This window comes from Leiobunum rupestre, chromosome 7 (genome assembly GCF_980474605.1).
Source record: "Leiobunum rupestre chromosome 7, qqLeiRupe1.1.hap1, whole genome shotgun sequence".
Lineage (NCBI taxonomy): Eukaryota > Metazoa > Arthropoda > Arachnida > Opiliones > Sclerosomatidae > Leiobunum > Leiobunum rupestre.
Window position 1 is genome coordinate 37598681 of NC_143390.1, and position 21399 is coordinate 37620079.

A 21399-nucleotide genomic window follows, 5' to 3' on the forward strand; every position below is an offset into this window, starting at 1 on the left:
ATCTTCCTCGTGCTTGAAGAGTTTCCAGAGTAAGCTCCTTCCCCAGGCCCGTCTTAGGAGCCTTTGGGGCCCTGGGCTATATTATTTCTTAAGACCTTTGCGATCCATAACGGTAAGCCTTTGTTTGTCCGTTGTCTAAATTCATCTACACCATAATCAAACCAAAACTTTTAATTTCAAAAGTATAATATAGGCCTACTGAAAATAAGACGTAACTAAAAGACACATAATATTAAATGAGCATAAATAATATTTAACCAACTAAATCCTTATCCCTATGGCTGGCCTTTCCGGGGCCCCAAAACTGGCTGGGGGCCCTGGGCTGTAGCCCATTTAGCCCATGCCTTAAAACGGCCCTGTCCTTCCTTTTTAATAAAAAATTAAATCAGCCATGTATATCTCATTTCTTCCCAAAACTGCCGTCTTCCGAGGCGATTGAAGCACGCGGTGAGGTTTTTACTCCACCCTCTCGTTTCGAGAGAAAACTAGTCCATGAGGCCCGCGATTGTTTCAACATAGTCATTCTTCCCAAGTACAAATAAACCAAAGAATATAAAGCCCCAGGAATGGAAGGATTGATATTATTGGCCGCGTGTTTTGGATGAGTTAGAAACTTCCGGCAAAGCAAATCAGAGTAACCGGAAACGGTTAACTCAACCCGGTCTATCTTTAAAAACGAGAGGCGCAAAAGTTCTACTAGACGGAGCTACACCTTCCATTCCTGGGGCTTTATATTCTTTGAATAAATATACGTTATTATACATGCCTAACTGAAAATAACAATTCAAATTGAAGCAGTACAGCCATCTGTCGGTGACTAGTTTTAAAATAATATTTCTGACTAATAACTGATAACCATAAAAACTTGTTGAGGTTAACGGTAATAGTAAGTGTAGAGAGCTGTTGGCTCGCGTAGCATGAAGGGCTTGCCACCACCCTCCTACGCATTGTAACCCGGCCACGTGAACTAATGGCTTAAAAGTCGGCTAAGTAAGTCGCTCAATGACTTAGGCCTAAGGTGGTGCCAAGGGTATTATAGTCAGTTGCAGGCTAAGAAAGACAAAATATATAGTACAGTCGGCGCAAGGATACCTCAGACCATTTCCGGCCAGTCGACCGCGCGTAATTTAAATTTGACCACTTTACGGTCAATTTCAAATTTCGTGAGTTTCATCGTTTTTTCGCGCCATCTAGGAACCGAAATTGGAATCTATTTTTTAATTTCATGTTGTCATGAGTTTAATTACTGAATGCAGCTAAAGAAGGTTCGATAATTGAAGCTCTAAATATTTTAAATAGCCCAAGAGGTTACTATAAAAAGCATGATAAAGGTTTATTGTTAACAAGTAAAGAGAAAAATATAATTTTAAACGTCTATAGCTCATTAAGACAACGTTACCCCCAAGAAAGCGTGGTAACTATTTTAAAAGAAACTGCCGATTTAAATGGTAAGACGTAGAAATAAATGTACAAAATTAAATATTTATACATACTATTTTAAATTTAAGAATGATAGGAATGCCTTATCTTTTAAATTTGCTCGCCACCACAATTATGAAATTAAAAAATAAAGATTCCAATTTCGGTCTCTAGATGGCGATAAGAGACGACAAAAAGAGCAAAATTCGAATTTGACCGTAAAATGGCCAAATTCAAATTTCGCGCGGTGGAATGACCGGAAACGATCTGAGGCATCCTTGCGCCGATTGTACTATATATTTTGTCTTTCTTAGCCTGCAACTCACTATAGTCTAGCTGATAAAAAAGAAATCTACAAATCATTTTGCTATTGATGATAAACTAAAAAATTAATCGCATCATACCGTTTCAGGTAAAGTTTTCAATAACTTAATTAAAAATAGTTAAATTTAACTTTTCCCTAACCGTTTTGTCTAAAATAGCAAAATCTGGGTGAAAATCAAGTAGCATCTCCACTTTCTTACCTCGTGATAGCAAATACGACCAATCATATTCGGCTTCTTTCCAGCTCGTGCGGGAAACTCTAGTTACAATTTGTAACTTACAAACATCAAACACCGTTGTGGCCGTTTAAAGGGTCACAAAATCTTTTGAGATATTCAGCCAGATATTCATGTAGTATGGCACGCCAAACCGGACAAAATTCGTTTTACTCTCTCTCGCTCTCAGAATGGTAAATAGGCCCTCTCTCTTATATCGTTAGCTCTCTCGCTGTCCCAAATTACGAATATCGCCCTCTCACTGACATCCTCTAGCGCTCTCTCTCTCTAACATCGTCTTTCCCCCTCTCTCTAATATCCTCGGGCGCGCTCTCTCTGACATCCTCTAGCGCGCTCTCTCTGACATCCTCTAGCGCGCTCTCTCTGACATCCTCTAGCGCGCTCTCTCTAACATCGTCTTTCACCCTCTCTCTGACATCGTCTTTCACCCTCTCTCTGACATCGTCTTTCACCCTCTCTCTGACATCGTCTTTCACCCTCTCTCTGACATCGTCTAGCGCGCTCTCTCTAACATCGTCTTTCACCCTCTCTCTAACATCGTCTTTCACCCTCTCTCTGACATCGTCTTTCACCCTCTCTCTGACATCGTCTTTCACCCTCTCTCTGACATCGTCTTTCACCCTCTCTCTGACATCGTCTTTCACCCTCTCTCTGACATCGTCTAGCGCGCTCTCTCTAACATCGTCTTTCACCCTCTCTCTGACATCGTCTAGCGCGCTCTCTCTAACATCGTCTTTCACCCTCTCTCTGACATCGTCTAGCGCGCTCTCTCTAACATCGTCTTTCACCCTCTCTCTGACATCGTCTTTCACCCTCTCTCTGACATCGTCTTTCACCCTCTCTCTGACATCGTCTTTCACCCTCTCTCTGACATCGTCTAGCGCGCTCTCTCTAACATCGTCTTTCACCCTCTCTCTGACATCGTCTAGCGCGCTCTCTCTAACATCGTCTTTCACCCTCTCTCTGACATCGTCTTTCACCCTCTCTCTGACATCGTCTTTCACCCTCTCTCTGACATCGTCTTTCACCCTCTCTCTGACATCGTCTTTCACCCTCTCTCTGACATCGTCTTTCACCCTCTCTCTGACATCGTCTAGCGCGCTCTCTCTAACATCGTCTTTCACCCTCTCTCTGACATCGTCTTTCACCCTCTCTCTGACATCGTCTTTCACCCTCTCTCTGACATCGTCTTTCACCCTCTCTCTGACATCGTCTTTCACCCTCTCTCTGACATCGTCTAGCGCGCTCTCTCTAACATCGTCTTTCACCCTCTCTCTGACATCGTCTTTCACCCTCTCTCTAACATCGTCTTTCACCCTCTCTCTGACATCGTCTTTCACCCTCTCTCTGACATCGTCTTTCACCCTCTCTCTGACATCGTCTTTCACCCTCTCTCTGACATCGTCTTTCACCCTCTCTCTGACATCGTCTAGCGCGCTCTCTCTAACATCGACTTTCACCTTCTCTCTGATATCCTCTAGCACGCTCTCTCTGACATCCTCTTTCACCCTCTCTGACATCCTCTTTCACCCTCTCTGACATCCTCTAGCGAGCTCTCTGACATCGTGTTTCACCCTCTCTCTGACATCCTCTAGCGCGCTCTCTCTAACATCGTCTTTCACCCTCTCTCTGACATCGTCTAGCGCGCTCTCTCTAACATCGTCTTTCACCCTCTCTCTGACATCGTCTTTCACCCTCTCTCTGACATCGTCTTTCACCCTCTCTCTGACATCGTCTTTCACCCTCTCTCTGACATCGTCTTTCACCCTCTCTCTGACATCGTCTTTCACCCTCTCTCTGACATCGTCTAGCGCGCTCTCTCTAACATCGTCTTTCACCCTCTCTCTGACATCGTCTAGCGCGCTCTCTCTAACATCGTCTTTCACCCTCTCTCTGACATCGTCTTTCACCCTCTCTCTGACATCGTCTTTCACCCTCTCTCTGACATCGTCTTTCACCCTCTCTCTGACATCGTCTTTCACCCTCTCTCTGACATCGTCTTTCACCCTCTCTCTGACATCGTCTAGCGCGCTCTCTCTAACATCGTCTTTCACCCTCTCTCTGACATCGTCTTTCACCCTCTCTCTGACATCGTCTTTCACCCTCTCTCTGACATCGTCTTTCACCCTCTCTCTGACATCGTCTTTCACCCTCTCTCTGACATCGTCTAGCGCGCTCTCTCTAACATCGTCTTTCACCCTCTCTCTGACATCGTCTTTCACCCTCTCTCTGACATCGTCTTTCACCCTCTCTCTGACATCGTCTTTCACCCTCTCTCTGACATCGTCTTTCACCCTCTCTCTGACATCGTCTAGCGCGCTCTCTCTAACATCGTCTTTCACCCTCTCTCTGACATCGTCTAGCGCGCTCTCTCTAACATCGTCTTTCACCCTCTCTCTGACATCGTCTTTCACCCTCTCTCTGACATCGTCTTTCACCCTCTCTCTGACATCGTCTAGCGCGCTCTCTCTAACATCGTCTTTCACCCTCTCTCTGACATCGTCTAGCGCGCTCTCTCTAACATCGTCTTTCACCCTCTCTCTGACATCGTCTTTCACCCTCTCTCTGACATCGTCTTTCACCCTCTCTCTGACATCGTCTTTCACCCTCTCTCTGACATCGTCTTTCACCCTCTCTCTGACATCGTCTTTCACCCTCTCTCTGACATCGTCTAGCGCGCTCTCTCTAACATCGTCTTTCACCCTCTCTCTGACATCGTCTTTCACCCTCTCTCTGACATCGTCTTTCACCCTCTCTCTGACATCGTCTTTCACCCTCTCTCTGACATCGTCTTTCACCCTCTCTCTGACATCGTCTAGCGCGCTCTCTCTAACATCGTCTTTCACCCTCTCTCTGACATCGTCTTTCACCCTCTCTCTAACATCGTCTTTCACCCTCTCTCTGACATCGTCTTTCACCCTCTCTCTGACATCGTCTTTCACCCTCTCTCTGACATCGTCTTTCACCCTCTCTCTGACATCGTCTTTCACCCTCTCTCTGACATCGTCTAGCGCGCTCTCTCTAACATCGACTTTCACCTTCTCTCTGATATCCTCTAGCACGCTCTCTCTGACATCCTCTTTCACCCTCTCTGACATCCTCTTTCACCCTCTCTGACATCCTCTAGCGAGCTCTCTGACATCGTGTTTCACCCTCTCTCTGACATCCTCTAGCGCGCTCTCTCTAACATCGTCTTTCACCCTCTCTCTGACATCGTCTAGCGCGCTCTCTCTAACATCGTCTTTCACCCTCTCTCTGACATCGTCTTTCACCCTCTCTCTGACATCGTCTTTCACCCTCTCTCTGACATCGTCTTTCACCCTCTCTCTGACATCGTCTAGCGCGCTCTCTCTAACATCGTCTTTCACCCTCTCTCTGACATCGTCTAGCGCGCTCTCTCTAACATCGTCTTTCACCCTCTCTCTGACATCGTCTTTCACCCTCTCTCTGACATCGTCTTTCACCCTCTCTCTGACATCGTCTTTCACCCTCTCTCTGACATCGTCTTTCACCCTCTCTCTGACATCGTCTTTCACCCTCTCTCTGACATCGTCTAGCGCGCTCTCTCTAACATCGTCTTTCACCCTCTCTCTGACATCGTCTTTCACCCTCTCTCTGACATCGTCTTTCACCCTCTCTCTGACATCGTCTTTCACCCTCTCTCTGACATCGTCTTTCACCCTCTCTCTGACATCGTCTAGCGCGCTCTCTCTAACATCGTCTTTCACCCTCTCTCTGACATCGTCTTTCACCCTCTCTCTAACATCGTCTTTCACCCTCTCTCTGACATCGTCTTTCACCCTCTCTCTGACATCGTCTTTCACCCTCTCTCTGACATCGTCTTTCACCCTCTCTCTGACATCGTCTTTCACCCTCTCTCTGACATCGTCTAGCGCGCTCTCTCTAACATCGTCTTTCACCCTCTCTCTGACATCGTCTTTCACCCTCTCTCTGACATCGTCTTTCACCCTCTCTCTGACATCGTCTTTCACCCTCTCTCTGACATCGTCTTTCACCCTCTCTCTGACATCGTCTAGCGCGCTCTCTCTAACATCGTCTTTCACCCTCTCTCTGACATCGTCTTTCACCCTCTCTCTAACATCGTCTTTCACCCTCTCTCTGACATCGTCTTTCACCCTCTCTCTGACATCGTCTTTCACCCTCTCTCTGACATCGTCTTTCACCCTCTCTCTGACATCGTCTTTCACCCTCTCTCTGACATCGTCTAGCGCGCTCTCTCTAACATCCTCTTTCACCCTCTCTGACATCCTCTTTCACCCTCTCTGACATCCTCTAGCGAGCTCTCTGACATCGTGTTTCACCCTCTCTCTGACATCCTCTAGCGCGCTCTCTCTAACATCGTTTTTCACCCTCTCTGACATCCTCTAGCGAGCTCTCACTGACATCCTCTAGCGCACCAAACCAGACAAATTTCGTATTGGTCTCTCGCTATTTGCCGTCGTTTTTTTTCCACAATAAAAAAAGGCCTTTAATTTTTTAAATATAATTTGCTTCAATTACTGTTGGATATTTAATTTATTGAAACTTTTTCAAGTGTGTTTTTAATTTGTCTTCCGATATTTCAAATATTTTTTCCATAATAAAAAGGTCTATTGTATTAATTAAGTATATTTTTCTTCAATTGGATATCTTTCAATATAGTGTCTTATTTATAGGTTATGAAAGACAATATTTGAAATCATACGTTTTAAATAAGTTATTTAAAATAGAAGAATTGCACATGCAATATATTTTTCAATTTTAAAAACCTAAATTCGACGTTTGTAAAATAATAATAAAATTTTCGGAGGAGCTTTCGAGCTCGTGGCTCTTTGTCAACTCTATTTTAAATAATATATTTTAAGGCGAAACCCGTCAAATGTTTAGTACTGAAAATAATCACTAGAGGGAAACAGCGTTTTAAATTTAAAATTAGATTTTCTTAGCGTCACTGATACTGTACTGAGTGAAAAATTTGCTACCAGAAGTAAACTGTACATATTTTTCTTCAATATTAGTATTTTTAACTTATCAATCTCGGCCAAAAAGGACGCAAATTAAAAATTAAGAGTTGCTACGTGTTTTGAAGTGTTGAAAGTGTAATACATCATACATAAACAGAATTTATTAGGCGATAAATGTATCGAAAATGATGATTAAAAAGTTGTTTTAAACTTCGGTATAAAATATTTGTTAGACAATAAATAGTGCCCTAAATTAAAAATCGAATTACTCTGAAACCTGGTCTAATTATTTATCAAAATAAAACCAACCACAGCCTTCCATCTTATACTGTTATCACACGTTGTCCGTAAAATTGTTAAAAATTACGTTAAAAAAAGAGTTAATCAAAAATCGGTTTACTCTGAAATCTGAGGCTTTACTTTCATTCAAACACCTATAAAATGACCGAATATACCTTTTAAGCAGGGTTTCCTTTTTAATCATCATTTTCGATACATTTATCGCCTAATATATTCTGTTTATGTATGCCGTATTACACTTTCAACACTTCAAAACACGTAGCAACTCTTAATTTTTAATTTGCGTCCTTTTTGGCCGAGAAAAATTAAAGGCCTTTTTTTATTGTGGAAAGAAATACCGGCGATTTTCGCTGTCAACTAGCGGGCGATTTTACGTAGCAAATGCAGTCTGAGAGAGAGAGACCAAATACGAAATTTGTCTGGTTTGGTGCGCTAGAGGATGTTAGAGAGAGGGTGAAACACGATGTCAGTGAGAGCTCGCTAGAGGATGTCAGAGAGAGGGTGAAACACGATGTTAGGGAGAGCGCGCCAAAGGATGTTAGAGAGAGGGTGAAAGTCGATGTTAGAGAGAGGGTAAAAGATGATGTTAGAGAGATCGCGCTGAAGGATATTAGAGAGAGGGTGAAAGACGATGTCAGAGAGAGCGCGCCAGAGGATGTCAGAGAGAGCGCGCCAGAGGATATTAGAGAGAGGGTGAAAGACGATGTTAGAGAGAGCGTACCAGAGGATGTCAGAGAGAGCGCGCCAGAGGATATTAGAGAGAGGGTGAAAGACGATGTTAGAGAGAGCGTACCAGAGGATGTTAGAGAGAGCGCGCTAGAGGATGTCAGAGAGAGGGTGAAAGACGATGTTAGAGAGAGCGTACCAGAGGATGTCAGAGAGAGCGCGCCAGAGGATATTAGAGAGAGGGTGAAAGACGATGTTAGGGAGAGCGCGCCAAAGGATGTTAGAGAGAGGGTGAAAGTCGATGTTAGAGAGAGGGTAAAAGATGATGTTAGAGAGATCGCGCTGAAGGATATTAGAGAGAGGGTGAAAGACGATGTCAGAGAGAGCGCGCCAGAGGATGTCAGAGAGAGCGCGCCAGAGGATATTAGAGAGAGGGTGAAAGACGATGTTAGAGAGAGAGCGCTAGAACATGTCAGAGAGAGAGGGCGATATATTCGTAATTTGGGATAGCGAGAGAGCTAACGATATAAGAGAGAGGGCCTATTTACCATTCTGAGAGCGAGAGAGAGTAAAACGAATTTTGTCCGGTCTGGCGTGCCATAATGTAGCTCATCTCTATCCGTTCCTCGTGATAGCCGATCTATCTTCCATAATTTGACATTTTGAAAGTCCTATTTACGAAATTCAAACGATACTGTGGCCTTTTAATGAGCGTAATTTTAATTTCTTCAAGTCAACACGGTTTCTTGTCAACTATTCTCGTTTAACTAATTTATTAGCTGTTACCAATTAGTGTTTTTAATGGCCTTCTTTTCGCTCTCCACGGCGCGGATGTTAAGGGCCTCGCTCTAAGTTGTATTTGAGACTATTTGAACGGTCGGGATTCCAGAGGTGGGAATGGAAATATTCCAGAATATGATCGGTCTTACCGGCTACCAGGACGTACGGAAATGGAAGACCTATACTCGAAATTTCCAAACGATTCTTTAGCTCCCACCAGTGATCGGGTCAATAGTGGCAGTTCCAAAAAGATTGCCCTGGGACATTGTAGGACTGACGTTAAAAAGTTTTCCCTTTTCTATCGTATTGCGGTTTTCTGGAACTCTCTGCCCGACTCGATCACTGAGGATTCTTCCATTCTCCAATTTAAATCCCTTCTAAGGAAACACCTCTCTCTCTCTAATGAATTTTTGTTATTTGCTTTCAGGCCCATAATCGTTATTTTCTGACCTACACCTTAATAATTTTTAACTATATTTTTTGACAGTAATTCAAATTTAATTATAGTATTCTTTGTACCGGATATGTTTTTATTTTCTTTTGGAGCTGAATGGCTATAATACGCCCTATGGAGCAAAAAAAATACAACCCGATGCCATGAAGGAAACAGAAAGCTGTGTGAAATTAATTATTTATTTATTTTAAATGACAATGTTCTGCCAAGCCGTGACGACTTATGCACAGACACGTATGTACAAGGATGTTTACTGAGTACAGTGAATTAAAAACCAAGGATACAAAACAAGTGAATTAAGAAAAAAGAAAAGGAAGCGAAAAAATACACAATAATGACCGAATACTGTCAAACAGTGGGGAGGGGGGGGGGGTCACGAAGAGGTTTGTAAATGGTCACTTAAAGAGGAACGAAATTGCAAATAGTCGGTAATCGAAACAATAGATTGTGGGAGAGCATTCCAGTCACTACCAACTGAGTGTGAGAAAAAATGTAACCGGCGAGTGGTTCTCGCTCGGGGTTTGACTAGTTTGAGGGAGTGACCCCTGGTTCGAGAACCGGACTCAAGGGAAAAATAGTCCGAAAAGCCCAGAACCAGATTCTTATGAAAAAATTTGTGAAGTAAGCATAAATTGTTGAGTTTATGTCGAATCATGACTGGTTGAATATTTAGAGCCTTTGCTCGAGCGGGGGCGGAGCGGGCCGAGACTTTGTTAGCCAATTTAGTCAATTGGTTCTGGGCTTTTTGGAGCGAATGTTGGTCAGTCTCCAAGTATGGAGACCATACTGGAGAACAATAATCGAAAATGGGAAGTGCTAGGGAGTTGTAAAGGGATTTGACCAACACAGGAGAGCGGAAGCGCAAATTACGGCGGACCAGCCCTGCCACAGCTCGGACACGTTTGGCAACCTTGTTAGTGTGGATGGAAAATTTCAATGAGGGGTCAACTTGAATACCTAGGTCCCGTTCAGACAGAGTGGTATTGAGGGGTGTGCCATTGATATGGTAAACAAAGTGGGGGTTCTTATGCCCCAGGTGGAGGACAGAGCATTTAGTCTCATTGAAGGCAAGTAAACGTGATTTTGCCCAGTGGTAAGCCCTGTCCAAATCAGCCTAGAGCTCCTGACAGTGGAACACGTCCCAAAGTTTATGGTAGAGTTTGGAGTCGTCCGCAAAAAGGAGTATGAGTGCAATGGTAATTGCATCAGGCAGAGAATTAATGAAGACATTGACTGACCCTTGGGGAACCCCTTTACCCATATCACGCCATGCAGATGAGACCCCAGTAAGGACGACCCGTTGCCGCCGGCCACTTAAGTAATCCACTAACCAAGCCAGGGCATCATCAGTAATTCCCGCAGCATGAAGGGATTCAAGGAGACGCGCATGAGGAATCGAGTCGAAGGCTTTTGAAAGGTCTAAGTAGATAACATCTACGCTATAACCCTCATCGAGCCACATAGACAACAAGTTAGTGGCCTCCAGGAGATTGGTAAGACATTACCGCTTGGGCAGAAAACCGTGCTGGCGCTGAGGGAAGAAGTTGGTTTTAGCCAAGTGGGTAGCAGCCTGATCGTACACAAGGCGTTCACTCAATTTGGGGTATGATTAAGGTTGCTAATCGAACGGTATTTAGTACGGTCGATACGGGAGCCGGACTTGTGAATTGGCGTGATGTTAGCTTCCTTCCAGGAGGTTGATAGTTTACAATGGGAGAAAGAGCGATAAATTATTAGGTAAAAGGGAAAGGCAAGGACATCCACAAGCGATTTTATTAAGAAACGGTGAAGGCCATCCGGACCAGGCGACTTAGTAACTTTTGAAGTAGAGAGGAGTCTGTATAAGTCCCAAGGTTCACAGGAGAATCGAGTTAGTTTCGCTTGAGAAGCAGGGAGGGGTGGAAGTTCAGCTGTAGTCATACGGCATGCAGGGCCCGGGATGCTGACAGTACTAGCAAAGAAATCATTCAGGAGGGATGCAGCTTCTCCAGTGGTGGTAGTGAAAGTTCCATCAGGCCGCTTAAGTTCGATGATACCCACTCTAGTTGAACGGAACCTATTAATGTCAGACCAAAAAGCCTTCGGGCTATTCTTGATATTGGAAGTCAAGGTCTGCTCAAATTTACGCCGAACGTTCCGGCAGTGATTAGTGTGGGCGTTTCTAGCCCGGCGATAGCGTTCGTGGACCGAGGACAGAGCTGGAAGGGGGACAGATCGCTTTTTAGCTAACATGAGTTTAGTCCACGCGGAATTTTGAATGCCCAACTACGAATAGTACGTGAGGCGGGTTTAGGGGGAGATGGCGTGTTACGCAATGGGACATAGAGGTCAATACCGGTGTAAAGTATCTGGACCATTGCTGACCACGCTTCAGAAATGCTGGGAGCAGAAAGGGCCAGTGAGCAGTCAACACAAGAAAGGTATTCGGTAAAGGCTTCATAGTCGCCCTTGAAAAAGTTAGGTCGAGGAATAAAAGGGAGGTGAGTGCCATGTAGTGGAATTTTGAAAGAGAGTGTGGCATGGTCACTATGCCCCAAGGCAGCAAGCATTTCTGGGGAGGAAACAAGGTTTTGTTCGGAAGACACGATCAGGTCGAGAACATTGTCTGCCTGGTAGAGGCCACCATTACGAGTGGGGAAATCAATAAGCTGGTAAAGACCGTTGTTGGTAATGCAGTCTAAGAAGGCTTTGGTGGGTTGACAGGCCGAGGGGTCGGCAGTTGGGAAACCCAATCAATACGGATGTAATTAAAGTCGCCGACAATGACCAAGCGATAACCCTGTCTTGTACAGTAGAGGACAACACGAGAGATAAGAGTGGTCCGCAGCTCATGGTTAAAATATTGTGGATTATTGGACCTATAAACAACAACAAACAGGGTTATAAGAGCTGGTGAGGCAGTGTGGGAAATTGAGACCATTAAAATATCGATGCCCTCAGAACTGGGGTTAAATAGTTGCAGCAAATTAATATCAGTAAAAGTGACGAGCCTTGATGATAGGGAGTTAACAACATAAAGAGCAACACCACCACAGGGGCTGTACCCCCTGTCACACCGGAATAACGAGTAATTGAATGTTGCATGCTCACTATCCAAATGGTTGTCAGTCCAGTGAGTTTCGGTGATGGCAATACAGACTGTACTAAATTTCCACCCCCTCTCGACCCCATCTTAACATGCACATAGTTCGACCCCCCCCCCCCCCCCCTTGACGAATTCCTGGCTACGCCACTGCCGTTTGTAATACGCTACCTATCTAGTATTCGATGGCAACCAAATGAGGGGGTAGCGATAGCTTTCGGTCTCGAATGATGGCCCTGCTGGTTATCGTAGAAACCAGCGTGGTTTACCGTTTACAGCGAAATTTTCGCTGGTGACGCGCTGAAGTAAACGCAGCGATTAGTTGGAATTAAGCCTTGTCACTTACATTCTATCAGTTTTGGTGAAGAATATATGACAAATTCTACATGATTTTCAGTGATAGATAATACTGGTTTCTCGAGTCGCTTTTGCAGCACGGTGGCATGCATGGATCCTTAGACATTCCAAGTGTATACATATCATAGTTTCCTGTTCAAACTAAATAAGATCTATGTTTCTACCAATATTCGTTAAAACTCATTTCCTACAGAGTAATTTATGATTAGGACGCACTCCCTTCTGACCTCGTAAATATCACCAACAGTTTTACATCCTGTTACTTTTAAAGGTTAATTATATTGCGTTGTTTTACTCTGTATTTTATTTTGTATATTTTTTATTGTAAAGTTGTTATTCTGCACAAAAGACACCACTAGCTTCTCGAAGTAACTAAATAAGCCCTAGATTTTGTTTCACCTCAAAATAAAAAAATGTTTCACGTTAACGAGAATATAACCTCACGTATTTGGTGTGGAAGTTGGAACACCAACGTTTGCAGCTCTGGCTTTTGTTTTAAAAATGTTTGGCGCCACTGTACAGGGAAATTTGAAAATTGTTTGTTTTGCAGGTTTTATTTCCTTTCTCAGTAACTTAAATACGTTCTTGCTGGAACTACTTGTTTAATTGCATGAAAAAAGGCAAAATCTTTAGTTTAGGGGGTTATAAAATTATATTACAGATTACTGTCGGGTGTAAGGAGCTTTTGTGTGGTTATTAAGCTGTCTTTTAAAAAAGGTTTGTCGATAATTAAACTTATTTAAGCTGGGTGTAATAATTACAAGGTGTAAGAAAAGTTCAAACAAAAAGGAGGAAAATGGGAAATGGACGGTTAACATTTTTGTTTATTGTCGTGAGTTTACAAATAGAGATCAAATATGTACAGTAAAAAGGGGGATCTATCGTCATTGGACGTCGTCTTTTTCCATTTCTTCAATTAATCTTTTCCGTTCTTGAGCTTGCCGCATTTTCGTTAGAACGACGCTTTCGTAATCTCGCTCCGTTATGGTGCCGCTGTCGCCATCTTTGAACGAAAAACCGCGTTGATCCTCTGTATTAATTTGCGGGAAAATCGGTCGATTTGTTTTCTCGAATTTTTCTTCCGTTTTGGCAGTCGGTTGCCCTTGCAACCAGGTACAAGTTAATGGATTTTCCGGTAATCCTTTCTCCAAATCGTGCGCTTGAACAGCAGATTCCACAGATTCGTATTCTACGAGACAGGTTCCTCCTTTTTTCCCTAATACTATACAAGTCACTTCCCCATACTAAAATAAATAAATAATCATTATTATATAAAAAAATGTCTTTTCAACTACGAATCACAAATCTAAATTACCTTTTGAAATATATCCATTAAATTGGAATTATTATATCCACCATTTTCCGGGTCCTTTTTAATTGATTTCCACATAAACTAAATAAAAATTATAATAGTATTTAGACAAATTTTAAATGTCATTAATGTAACAATTGTTCATGGTAATAATATAACTAGTTAAGATTAAGAATTTAAAAATAAAATAAAATATGGTAATAAAATTTGAAATTTAAGTCATTAAATTATTTCAGGAGCTTTCGATCTTGCGGCTCTTTTTCAACTGGATGTCATAATTATACTTACTTTTAACCTCGGTTTGTTAGTTTCGTCAAGTACTATGAAAGAAAAAACATTACAAACGTGGTATTTATTAAGTACATAAAATAAATTTTACATTTAATTTTGGCTAATTGGGCTTCCTCTTCAATTTGTTTCTTGAGTAATAATCTTTCTTCTTCCAAATGTTTTGAGCCTTCTTTTCTTAACCTTTCAATCTTTTAATTACAAAAATATTACTACTTTAAAATCTTTATCTACTAATCATATTAATTCATTTACATGTTCCTGCAATTTTTTTGCAGCATCTGCTTCTGAAATAACCTCATCTTTCGCACTTCTTTCTCTTTCTTCCAAATCTTCCTTCAATTTTTTTCTTTTAGAATCTAATTCCCTGTGTCTTACTACACGATCTTTTCTTGATTTCAGAACTCTATCGTACGCTGCCTAATTAATATGACATCAAAATTATTCTAGATATATTACTATAAATTATGTGTTTATTAACTATACCTTTGCGGCACCATCGGTTAATATTTCTAAAGCTTTAGAGAGTCTTTGAAAGTTTTCAGCTTTGGAAATAAAATGGGATATAAATATAAAAATTTCTTAGTTAGTAGTATTCCTTAATTTTGCTTTATTACCAGCTTTGGGGTCATCCGGGTTTTTATCAGGATGACAAGATAATGCTTTTTTCCTGTAAGCTTTCTTGATCTAAGAAAGAATAGAGAAAGTACAAAATTAGACTTAAGCCTTGGATTTAAGTTCAAGAAAATTCTTAATTTTCTAGTTTAATGCTAATTATTTAATAATTTACAACATAAAATCGGTATTACGTAAATATTGTTCGTATGGTACGAACCTCTTTTTCTGTGGCATTTGTTTCAATTTGAAATAATTCGTAAAGATCGAGTTTGGTTAAGTCGTCCATAACTAAGCAGACTTACAAACGCCAAACATTAGCAGACGACAGTATTTTCCCGCCAAATCGGTAGAGTCCAAAATTACGAAAGTTCGTTTTGTTCTGTGATGTGACTTCCGTCATTCCGTGGAAGTTATTCGTAATGTAATGTTTATAAAATTATCGCCATTGGTATAAATGTCGGAAGAAATTGGTGAAAAAGATATTGGGTATGGCGAACCAAATTTTCCAGATAAAAAGCTTGTATGGCAATATTCAAAGTTCATTAATGAAGCATTTAAGGCATCTACTCCAGAAGCAACTGAATTGGAACTAGAAGAATGCAAAACAAAATTTATGCAGGTAATCATGAGTTTTTTTTTTAAATTAATCATAATCTGTGTTATAAATAAATAATATTTTAGCTGTACCAAGCTAAATTAACGGAACTAGAACAAGAAGGAGCGGAAACTGAAAGGGATAATGCTGTAAACGTATTAGACAAGATCAAGTCAGAAACTACCTTAAAACGTAAAGAGACTCCAGCAGAATTTGTAGCTCTTCTTACAAAAAGACTTGAAATTGATAGAAAGTTGCTGGTAATCTACATATGTAATTTCAAAAAGGGACAGAATTAATAAATATGAAACGTCATTTAAATTTTAAGTTTACTAAGAAGTACGTAGCTGAGACTGTTCTGATTAAAGAGTCTGGTCATTCTGTTCCTGAAACGGATAATAATAATAATGCCAAATTCTTAGAAACAATTACCAAAGTGAAAGAAGTATGTTAAATATTTCTGCCACCAGAAATTTTTTTAATCTGATTTCATTTGTAGGATCTGAGAGAATTATTGGATAACTCTGCGGCTATAGATTTAGCCCTAAAAGTGGTTAAAGATGATAACGAATGGCTTTCTCAAGAATAATATTTGTTACGATAATAATTACGTGGTTCGGTGAAATGATAAATTTTGTATTTATGTACATAGTTTTGTAGTTTAGTAAAATGAATGTTTTTATGTTTTGTACATTAACTCACCTACAACCCGTCAGACGTCACCACATGATTCAAAATTCTTATAGTAGTCGTTCGAGGCGCCAAATTTGAATAGGAAATTCAAGGGATAATTATCTGACAAGATAATCTATAGCTCATAAAATGTAGTTTTTTTAACACCATTGCATTATCTATTACGTCTAATTATATCTACAGTTGATATTTTGTTAATATTCGTAATATTACGAAGTATTTCTAACCCCCCGCCCGCCACTTTAGCCTCGAGTATACCTCTTATGAAGTTATGAGAGTTATTTTGACTTTGTTTCATAATTATAACCACGCGGCAATCTTACCCAAGTGAAAACTAGACAAAGAGGTTTATTATTGTTGGTTTAATGAGTTTTGAAAAATTTAGTTCTTGCGCATGGAATGAGGAGCTAAAAAATTCTTGTATCCGTTATCCTAAAGTTTTACCAATTACGCCCCCCCTCCCTTGAGCCCTGCCACTAAAAGCCACTTCATAGTTTAGGTACGTTTCTATTAAGTTGTGATAGATATCGGTCTCGTTCAATTAATATTTCTTAGCTAAAACCTTATCAATTATTTTGTAATTTGGCTGTAGAGAACGAAAATCCGATATTGAGAAAGGTTCTTGGCCCGGTTGTTGTGAAAAGTGCAGTAGGCAGTTTTCGGGCTCTGCTTTGTACGGTAAAAGAATCCTACAACTACTATATAGAATTAACGTCTCGAGTTACTCGCTCTATTATTTTATACAAAGCTATATGATAATTTAAAAAAACCAAACGCGGTATTCTTAATCAGTGAGGGCTCTTAGAAATGGGTCTCGCCGACACCTTCTCGAAAGGAGAATCTTCGTCCGAAAAAGGCTTGAATCTTCTGACTGTGTATCGCTTATTGGACTACGCCATCGGATTGTTTGTGGTTAGTCCTTTAGTTATAATCGCTTTCAGGGGATTGTGGGTCTTCGAGGATGAGACGCTGTTCCCGAAGAACCCAACGATATCGGCCATTGTCTCCTTCATTTTGGGACACTTCTTTATTTTCATTTGTTACCTGAGTCAAACTTACTTTCTTCCGGTGGCCGTAGATATCTTCAAGTAATTATATCACTTTAATATATAGTAATTTAGTGACAGTAGGGGACTGTGTACCACTATTTTCAGGAAACCCGCGTTGCATTCGGTAGCCCCGTTATACAAATTACTTTGGAGCTGCGCCTTCATAAACCAATGGAGATGTATTTGGATCGTTTACGATCTTCTGTTGGGTTCAGATTTGCGTAACGCTCTCGTCGCTCTTTCCTTCAGTACAATCTTTCTGGTCGCTTTTCGTTGTTTGCCGCTGGTAAGTTCGACCAGTCCGCATGTTTTTCTGTGGGACAACCGACCCGACGAAATCTTTCAATGCATTCCGCGTTACTCTACTACAGTAAGAATCAAAGCCTATTTTCACTCGGGCAAAACCATCGCCACAGCGAGCATCGACGCCAAAAATATCCGTTTGGCGTAATACACTTTGTTTGCGTCGACGATCGCTGTCGTGGCGGTTTACCCTTAGTGAAAACCAGCCTTCACTTCGCTATTCTTGGACGTATATTTTAACTACACTTTTCACTAATATAGTTAAAATCCCTAATCAAACACGTCTTCGATTGCTGTCTCTCCGTCTTTCTCATCCAATCCATGGTGGTTGTGTGCTGGAAGTCCTATTGGACACTGATGGACTGGACGTTCTATCCGCCAGCTTATACTCGATCCCAGTTGGTGTCTCTGTTTTTGGGTGTGTGCTTGACCTTGCTCTCTTACACAGTGGAGGATTTGGTTCATTCTTTTACGAAACGGCTGACATCGTTGCCAAAAATATTATTTCAGGTTAGACTTTTTAATTTCCGATTGTTTCGCTTTGACGTTAAATCCTACTTTCCGGCCAGAATGTCTGGCTATTTTATTGCGGAATTTGCTGCATTACCACTTGGCACGGGCTGTGGAATTACGTGGACGGCGTCATCGGCACGGAACCATTGACGAATTTTTGCAGCTTCGTCACTACTCTGTACTTGCTGTCCGCGTTTTTCGACGTTTCCCTTCTTTACACCAAATCTATTTTGGTGGAAAACCAAAGCTTTCAACCCAAGAGCCACGTAGTGCTACTAAGAATTAGATATTTCTCAGATATCTATCAGGTAATTCATTTTTTTATATGGGACTTAATATAAAACTGTTAATTCCGAGATATACTTAAAATTGTTAGAGTATTCCCGTCACTGATCTGTCGTTGGATCGCGTTAAAAACGGGGATTCGTTGTCGAAAAGTCCATCGACAAGAATGGTAATTATCTAAATCTTTTTATGTCGTATTTTCAAGGTTTGGGTTATTTCCTTTTTTTTAATAAAGGCGTCTATCGTTGCTTTGGAACAAGTTAAATTAAATCAAGAAAACTGTTGGCACGGCGCCCTACTCAGATCTCCGGAAACAATAGTCTGATTTATTTTATTTAAATTGTTTTATTCATTTGAAAGTTTTGAAGGTTTCACGAACGTCTGCCTGAATAAATTTTCACTTTTAATAAACATATCTTTATTTTATGGAAATCAATTTTGCGAATGTAAAACTAACGAGCTAAATTGTATCAATTATGTTTCAAAAACAATGCCGCATTAATGATGACGTTTTGCGGGAATGATTCGACAAGACGACGAAATGCGGAGAAAAGCATTTTTTTAAATCACCCCGGTTACAGCGCATCTACTTAAAGCGATTTTATTTCTGGCATTGGTTTTAACCGTGGATAATCAGTTTCAATTATGTTTCAAACACAATGCCGCATTAATGATTACTTTTTTCGGGAATGATTCGACAAGACGACGAAATGCAGAGATAAGTATTCTTTCAAAACACCCCGGTTACAGCGCATCTACTTAAATTAAAGCGATTTTATTTATGGCATTGGTTTTACTCGCTGATAATCATTTTCGCTGTAGCCATCCCCCAAAAAGGTAATGACAGCGTGGCTATTTGCTCCGGGCGCTATCCGAAATTGCCTAAATTGATCTCTTTACTCTAAACGACACAGCAATTGGTGCCTTTAAAATTTAGTCGGCTATTTTTAGCAGTCGTCATGACTGGAGTTAGGGAAATAAGTAATTCGAATCGTAGTTTCTACCGTTTTCTCGATTTCGCCATGTGTTTGTTCGTAGCCACCCCCTGCGTAGTTGTGAGCTTTCGGGGATTATGGGTCTTGGAAGACGCCATTCTGTTCCCGCAAGACTCATACACTTCGTCCGTCCTATCCTTCTGCACGGGTCACTTAGTTATCTTGGCCTTCTATTTGGGGCAAGACATCCTCGCGTTATTGTTACAGGATCCCGCAAAGTTCGTAGTCTGATTCGTACCGAGTTAAGTGTTTCACTTGATAATGTGTAATTTTTAGGAAACCTCTGTTGAGTTTGATTGTCCCTGTTTATAAATTCCTCTGGATCTGCGCTTTCATCAACCAGTGGCGTTGCATTTGGATAACTTACGATCTATTCTTAGGTCTTGATTTCGCGTGGACTCTCAAGGCCATGGCCATTAGCGTGTTCTGTTTGGCGGCGTGCCGTACTTTATCCCTGGTTAATAGCGCCCCTCCGCACGTTTTCGCCAAGGCTAAACTGGGAAATGCGTTCAGATGCCAGCCTCGTTTTGATACGCAAGTATGCCGCTCCAACTTCTTCCAGCAAAGTCGCGTTTTATAATTTTCAATTCGATAACCCGCCATCAAGTTAAGCAAATCGTTACCGAAGAACTTGTTGGATTGCTGCTTTTCCGTCCTGGTGATCCAAACTTTGGTGGTTGTTTTCTGGAGGGCCGCGTGGACACTCTTGGACATTACTCTTCAGTCTACGTCTTTCCCAGTACTTCAGTTAACCTCTCTGGTAACGGGCCTAATTGCGACTTCGATTTCCTACGCCATACAAAATCACGTAGATTCGTTAAACAAGCGACTAAAAGGTTTCACCAAGATACTTTATCAAGTCGGTAAATGCCTTTCACGGTATCCAATAAGTTCATGATCAAAGAATTTTATACGCAGAATCTCTGGTACACGTTTAGCGGGCTATGTTGCGTGTCCACTTGGCACGGCATGTGGTCTTGCTTAGACTATTTGCTAGGAGGCGAGCCGCTGGTCAGTTTTTGCAGTTTCGTTTCTTCACTGTACCTACTCTCGTCTCTCTTCGACGTGTCCTTGGTATACGCCCAATCTACCATTACCGACGGTGTCATCCTCTTTGAAATTAACTTCTTTAGTGATATGCTTACGGTAATGAACAAATGAAAACGATATCATTCCTTTAAAAAGGGGTAGTTGTTTTAAAGGTGCAATTTACTTGTTTTGTAGACTGCATTTATAAATGACGATAAGGAAGTCGTCTCGTCGGAAATATTGACCGTCAAGTTGTTGGACACTCTGGTACACTTACCTCAAACTAATGTCTAATGGGTTTTGTTGTTTTCGATAATCACCCTAGTTCCAATTTCGTTACAGATGTATGGTGAGTTTTCGTGTTAAAACTCTTTCCACTTATCTTTTATAACTCGAGCTTTTCCATCAGGGCCGGCGCTAGGATTTTCGGGCTCCAGGTAAGTATTGTCTGGCCAATGCCCCCCCCCCCCCACCCCCCAAAATGTTTTTACTCCAAGATTTGTTTTTTTTGGAAATAGTCAGAAACTTTTAGTTGGGTACCCGGACCGGGGTACTTTTGGGCCGCTTACCCCCTCCCCCCTAACGCCGGCCCTGTTTTCTATCGATGCACTGTAAAAGTTTCTTGTCGTAACGGTTCCAGGGGTTCGATTCTACAGCTCCCTTCATGATTCATAAGGCGCAAAAATTGTCCTTAAAAATTAAAACTATCCTCATACGCGAAATTTCGTATTCTGTTCTTATCCTTGAGAAAAATTGTCCATAAGATAAAGTTACGATAAAACCTCTTCTTAGGGGCGTAAGGACCAAGAATTATCCTTATTTGGCTCATATTTAAGATAAATATTGAAATTTTATATTTAGCGGCTATGTAGCGATTGTCAAAAAAACGCTTAAAAGTGATTTTCAGTGAAAAATAATAACAAGAAATTAATATCATAATTAATTAATTAATTTTAAAGGTATTTGTTCTCATGAATAAAGGTATAGTGTTTTTGACAGTAAATAAATTTGTTTAAAAATGAATATCTAACTAACCACCGAAATGTATCAATTCAAACTGTCATGGTATTGTGGTTAAGCCTTGCCCCGCGTAATCAAGCTACGCACGCTTAAACTCTGTTTATTCCATGGTTTATT

General features: G+C 41.2%; 4 protein-coding genes across 7 annotated transcripts; 3 read left to right on the plus strand and 1 right to left on the minus strand.

The window, feature by feature from the left end:
- Positions 1 to 13379: 13379 nt before the first annotated feature.
- LOC149936174 (dnaJ homolog subfamily C member 17) lies at positions 13380 to 15394 on the minus strand. Its single transcript, XM_090152919.1, has 8 exons — positions 15018 to 15394; positions 14800 to 14869; positions 14669 to 14727; positions 14438 to 14602; positions 14274 to 14373; positions 14183 to 14214; positions 13898 to 13975; positions 13380 to 13826 (listed from the first exon to the last, which is right to left on the minus strand). The coding sequence occupies exons 1-8, from the start codon at positions 15084 to 15086 to the stop codon at positions 13467 to 13469; spliced, it is 933 nt and encodes a 310-aa protein (XP_090009045.1). The 5' UTR covers positions 15087 to 15394; the 3' UTR covers positions 13380 to 13466.
- LOC149936175 (uncharacterized) lies at positions 15158 to 16042 on the plus strand. Its single transcript, XM_090152921.1, has 4 exons — positions 15158 to 15419; positions 15482 to 15655; positions 15724 to 15840; positions 15895 to 16042. The coding sequence occupies exons 1-4, from the start codon at positions 15255 to 15257 to the stop codon at positions 15982 to 15984; spliced, it is 546 nt and encodes a 181-aa protein (XP_090009047.1). The 5' UTR covers positions 15158 to 15254; the 3' UTR covers positions 15985 to 16042.
- Positions 16043 to 16662: 620 nt separating this feature from the next.
- Positions 16663 to 18563, plus strand: LOC149936176 (uncharacterized). Its single transcript, XM_090153644.1, has 6 exons — positions 16663 to 17176; positions 17243 to 17507; positions 17702 to 17950; positions 18010 to 18261; positions 18330 to 18407; positions 18474 to 18563. The coding sequence occupies exons 1-6, from the start codon at positions 16896 to 16898 to the stop codon at positions 18561 to 18563; spliced, it is 1215 nt and encodes a 404-aa protein (XP_090009770.1). The 5' UTR covers positions 16663 to 16895.
- A 489-nt stretch (positions 18564 to 19052) lies between these two features.
- Positions 19053 to 20975, plus strand: LOC149936177 (uncharacterized). 4 transcript variants are annotated; one of them, XR_016472204.1, is made up of 6 exons: positions 19053 to 19451; positions 19510 to 19771; positions 19841 to 20092; positions 20152 to 20379; positions 20458 to 20699; positions 20781 to 20975. XR_016472204.1 is itself a non-coding variant. In XM_090153094.1 (6 exons), exons 1-6 carry the CDS (start codon positions 19198 to 19200, stop codon positions 20626 to 20628), a joined length of 1092 nt encoding a protein of 363 aa, XP_090009220.1. In that variant the 5' UTR covers positions 19053 to 19197; the 3' UTR covers positions 20629 to 20975. The 4 variants fall into 4 exon arrangements, 2 of the variants coding, with proteins under 2 accessions (XP_090009220.1, XP_090009221.1); XR_016472203.1 differs by having other exon boundaries at positions 20458 to 20611; positions 20672 to 20975; XM_090153094.1 differs by having other exon boundaries at positions 20458 to 20529; positions 20605 to 20975.
- The last annotated feature ends 424 nt before the right edge of the window (positions 20976 to 21399 follow it).

What these genes read in the sequence shown, in the direction of transcription:
- LOC149936176 (XM_090153644.1), top strand. Translation starts at nt 16,896, where the DNA reads ATGGGTCTCGCCGACACCTTCTCGAAAGGAGAATCTTCGTCCGAAAAA. An exon ending in ATTTCTCAGATATCTATCAG is followed by an intron (nt 18,262 to 18,329) that starts GTAATTCATTTT and finishes TAAAATTGTTAG; the next exon opens with AGTATTCCCGTCACTGATCT. An exon ending in AAAGTCCATCGACAAGAATG is followed by an intron (nt 18,408 to 18,473) that starts GTAATTATCTAA and finishes TTTTTAATAAAG; the next exon opens with GCGTCTATCGTTGCTTTGGA.
- LOC149936174 (XM_090152919.1), bottom strand. Translation starts at nt 15,086, where the DNA reads ATGGACGACTTAACCAAACTCGATCTTTACGAATTATTTCAAATTGAA. An exon ending in TAACCGATGGTGCCGCAAAG is followed by an intron (nt 14,603 to 14,668) that starts GTATAGTTAATA and finishes CATATTAATTAG; the next exon opens with GCAGCGTACGATAGAGTTCT. An exon ending in CCAATTAGCCAAAATTAAAT is followed by an intron (nt 14,215 to 14,273) that starts GTAAAATTTATT and finishes TTTCTTTCATAG; the next exon opens with TACTTGACGAAACTAACAAA.
- LOC149936177 (XM_090153094.1), top strand. Translation starts at nt 19,198, where the DNA reads ATGACTGGAGTTAGGGAAATAAGTAATTCGAATCGTAGTTTCTACCGT. An exon ending in TTGTTACAGGATCCCGCAAA is followed by an intron (nt 19,452 to 19,509) that starts GTTCGTAGTCTG and finishes TGTAATTTTTAG; the next exon opens with GAAACCTCTGTTGAGTTTGA. An exon ending in TCAAGTTGTTGGACACTCTG is followed by an intron (nt 20,530 to 20,604) that starts GTACACTTACCT and finishes ATTTCGTTACAG; the next exon opens with ATGTATGGTGAGTTTTCGTG.
- LOC149936175 (XM_090152921.1), top strand. Translation starts at nt 15,255, where the DNA reads ATGTCGGAAGAAATTGGTGAAAAAGATATTGGGTATGGCGAACCAAAT. An exon ending in GCAAAACAAAATTTATGCAG is followed by an intron (nt 15,420 to 15,481) that starts GTAATCATGAGT and finishes ATAATATTTTAG; the next exon opens with CTGTACCAAGCTAAATTAAC. An exon ending in AAATTGATAGAAAGTTGCTG is followed by an intron (nt 15,656 to 15,723) that starts GTAATCTACATA and finishes TTAAATTTTAAG; the next exon opens with TTTACTAAGAAGTACGTAGC.